Genomic DNA, 3,416 nt, shown 5'->3' with positions numbered 1-3,416 from the left:
TGCACTGTCTGCCCCCTCCCTCCATTCTCTGCATCTTTGTATGTACTCCATCTTTCCCCAGGTTGTCCCAGTCTCTCTTTCCATCATTGTTTCTTTCATTTTCTTTTTGCTCTCTTCCAGCTGCCACAATTGCTTTCTTGGACTCCCTCTGTCCTGTTCACTGACTGCTTAGGACCTATAGATTGAGGGAATTTGGGAGAAACTCTGACAACTCTCACTATCCAACCTAGAAACCCACTGAGTGCCACAAACTTACTGTTCAGTTTCCCGACCTGGATACTCCTCTGTCCCCTGACAACAATTCCAGTCTTGCCAGTGACCTGTGAAGGAGGGACATGGGATGACCAGACTGCTCTTTGCCATCGGAGTGCAGTCACACTCACCCACATGCATCTTGCCCTCATAAACAACCAAAATAAATTGTGCATCCAATCCCACCCCAGACTTCAAGTCCAGCAGATTTGCAGACATCACAGTGTGGGAGGAGAAGATTTAACACAGGAGATTCTGGTCAATTCTGTCCAGTTAGGAAAATGGATGGGTAGAGGGTTCACAGGAGATAAATGAGTGATGAGTATGGTATTTCCCCTCTAGCAGACCAGTCTCCAAGCCAGACGAAAAGCCATCTCAACTGAGCAGCTGTTTGATAATCAGAATGATACCCCATTCATCTTAAAAGGGAAAAGAGTTTGCCAGCAGACTTTGCACAAGACACTTCTAGCTGCAGCCTTGGCAGAGGCTAAGGGGGTAATGGGCTACAAATGCAGAAGTCTCCTTCCATCCATGGAGCTGTCTGGGGTCCCAACACCAGGATCACAATGTGGCCAGGCTGGGTGTAGCATTTGCCTGGTTTCTCTGAGAACAAGTCTTTCCTGTCATCCCTTCAGGGATGACCTAAATTACACCCTCAACTTTTTATTTGGGCCTGGTCCCATCAGTGCAGACGTTCCCCCCATGTCATCTACTACCCTTACTCACATAATACACAAAACCTATACGGCTGGTGTCTTCTCCCAGGTCATCCCGATTGAGTGTGAAGGTCACCTGGACATTCTGCTTCAACCCACAAGGCAGTGTGTCTGTAGGTGGGTGTATGTCCAAGAAGCTCTTGGTTGTCATATGGAAGGGCTGCAGGTGGTGGTAAGCATTTGTGTAACTGAAGTCAGATTTTCGAGGTGTGTGTATGAGATCTTCCAGTGTGAACCTTCCCTGAAAGAGGACCAGAGACACATAGAAATCAAAAGTTTCATGCTTCGATGCTTTATTAGGATGTCATCAGCTTGGTTTGGGAAAGGCTGTTGGCTTGATGCCTTCCTGCTGGCTCTGCACAGGCAGAGCTGTGTGGTGAGCCCAGGACTGAGCAGATAGGGGGGCTGCAGGGCAGGAGTGGGGAGGACTGTCAGAGTTCAAAGTTTCTCACTTTCCTGTATGCAGAGGTGGTATTTACCTCCAAAGAGACTGATGAGCTGTTCCAGACAGTTGTGTCCAGGTTGAATGATGCTATTCCACTACCATCTGTGATGTATGTTTTGATAAACCGCCTCCTCATGAACCTTATCACAAGATAAACTTTCCTGTTTTTCATAGCATTTCCATAGTGATCCTGAACCTTGATCTGGTGACAACAGGGTGAAGTAGGAAAGACAAAGTCAGATATAATCAGGAAAGACAAAGTCAGATATTTCTTCCAATGTCATATCCAAAACCTTCCTCTCTCTGCTAAACATAGACCCTCCTGTGTAGGTGTCCTTAACTTCAGTCTGGCCCCAAGAAGACAAGAGAACTGTACAACTGACTCATCTCTAAAGCTAAGCTGAGCATGATTAAAATCTGTTTGCTCCAAAAGGTGCATTAGACTAAAGCATGAGGAGCTTATCTCCTAGGCAGCAGCTGAGGCATCCTTGCATCCCAGCAGCTGTGCTGAGACACCACTCATCGTTCTCAGCAGAAGCTGGAGGTGTAAACACAACATGGAATCCGAAATGCTGCAACTGGAGCCACGCTGTCAAGTAGTGTGACACTGCAAGGTAAAGTAGTCTATCTGAGGAGCAGAAAATGGTTTGGGTCAGCAAAATTTACTAGACACTCTATTCCTTGGCAAATGGTGGGGATTGAAAAAGCAAGGGAAGAAAATCACCTTTCCCCTGTAGGGTACTCCAGGGATGTAATATTCATTGTGTGTCTCAAACACTGCCCTTGCAGCTGTTCTGGAGATGAGGATTTGTCTGGAGGTGTTGATCTGCACCCCTGTTGGAATGCAGAATGCAAGGGAAGCAGGATCAGTATCAGAGGTGACTACTGCACCCTAGTTTAATCTCACTTTGTTATTCACAACCCCTCTAAGCAGAGTGTCTCAAAATTCCTACCCAACACCAGCATTCTTCAAGGTTTGGAGACTGCTGCTGTGGCAGCTCCTTCCTTAGTTAAGATGTCTGCGAGCCCCTTTGTAGCCTCACAGACTACACTCTTAGCCACACATCATCTGCCTGCTGCTGGCAGAGTAGTTCTCTGTATCCTGGGGTGGTCCCAGCAGCAGGGAGGAGGAGAGGGGAAGGTGTGTCATCTCTGGCCCTCAGATGCCCAGAATGGTTCCTCTTGCCCTTATACCTTCCCTGCTGAGCCCCCTGGATACCTGTGCCCATCTCCAGGAGGGAGGCGTCTGCTTGGAGTTTGCTGTCTTCCTCACTGGGAGCCAAACTGAAGACTGATGTGCTTACAGAGGTTGTGAAACACCCATTCCTCGCTGTCTGCAATAGAGATTGGTAGGTATTATTTGGGGCTGAGGAGAAAGGAAGAAATCAAAGGTGCAAGGTATGAGTCATTCTGTCGTAACTGTTGACTACAATAAATAATAATGCAGTAAAACACTGGAACAGGTTTCCCAGAGAGGTGGTGGATGCTCCATCCCCGAAAACATTCAAGGTCAGACTGGACAAGGTTCTGAGCAACCTGATCTAACTGAAGGTGCCCCTGCTCATTGCAGGGGGGTTGGACTAGATGACTTTTAAAGGTCCCTTCCAACCCAAATTATTCTATGATTCTATGATACATAGACATGGTTCACATTTTAAATCCTGTATTTTCTGTTTTATATATGTGAATATGTGTAATTCATAATGTAAAAATAGAAATCAAAACATGCATCGCAGTTTAATCAAAGTTACAATATTGTCAACTTTCCAGCTTTGTAGAAAACATAACTGGATCACAGAGCAAATACATGAGTATTTTAATAGATCTAGCTAGAAGAACTGGAGCATCAAATGAAAATTCAAAGTAACAAATCATTTCCAGAGCTGAAAGATTAGACCTATTGTAACAAGTCAAAATAACAAATCATAAAGCATGAAAAGCCTTCAGCTGTTCATGTACAAGGGAAGAGCGCAGCTCTGAAATACTTTGCTAGGAAGAGAAAT

The 3,416-nt window shown here is 45.6% G+C and overlaps 1 protein-coding gene across 1 annotated transcript in view; it reads right to left on the bottom strand.

Annotated features, from left to right (window-relative positions):
* Positions 1-2,747, bottom strand: part of LOC103810206 (alpha-2-macroglobulin-like protein 1) — a gene marked incomplete at its 5' end in the record, with an annotated part of 15,477 nt that extends 12,730 nt beyond the window's left edge. The window contains 5 exon segments of the mRNA XM_009083098.1: positions 257-320; positions 979-1,209; positions 1,448-1,615; positions 2,138-2,247; positions 2,633-2,747. Of these exon segments, the coding sequence (XP_009081346.1) occupies positions 257-320; positions 979-1,209; positions 1,448-1,615; positions 2,138-2,247; positions 2,633-2,747 (688 nt within the window).
* Between the last annotated feature and the right edge of the window lie 669 nt (positions 2,748-3,416).

The sequence above is a fragment of the Acanthisitta chloris genome, unplaced genomic scaffold, assembly GCF_000695815.1.
Source record: "Acanthisitta chloris isolate BGI_N310 unplaced genomic scaffold, ASM69581v1 scaffold22269, whole genome shotgun sequence".
NCBI classification, from domain to species: Eukaryota; Metazoa; Chordata; class Aves; order Passeriformes; family Acanthisittidae; genus Acanthisitta; species Acanthisitta chloris.
The sequence above is the reverse complement of the archived record's forward strand: the minus strand, read 5'-3'. Positions and strand labels throughout refer to the sequence as shown.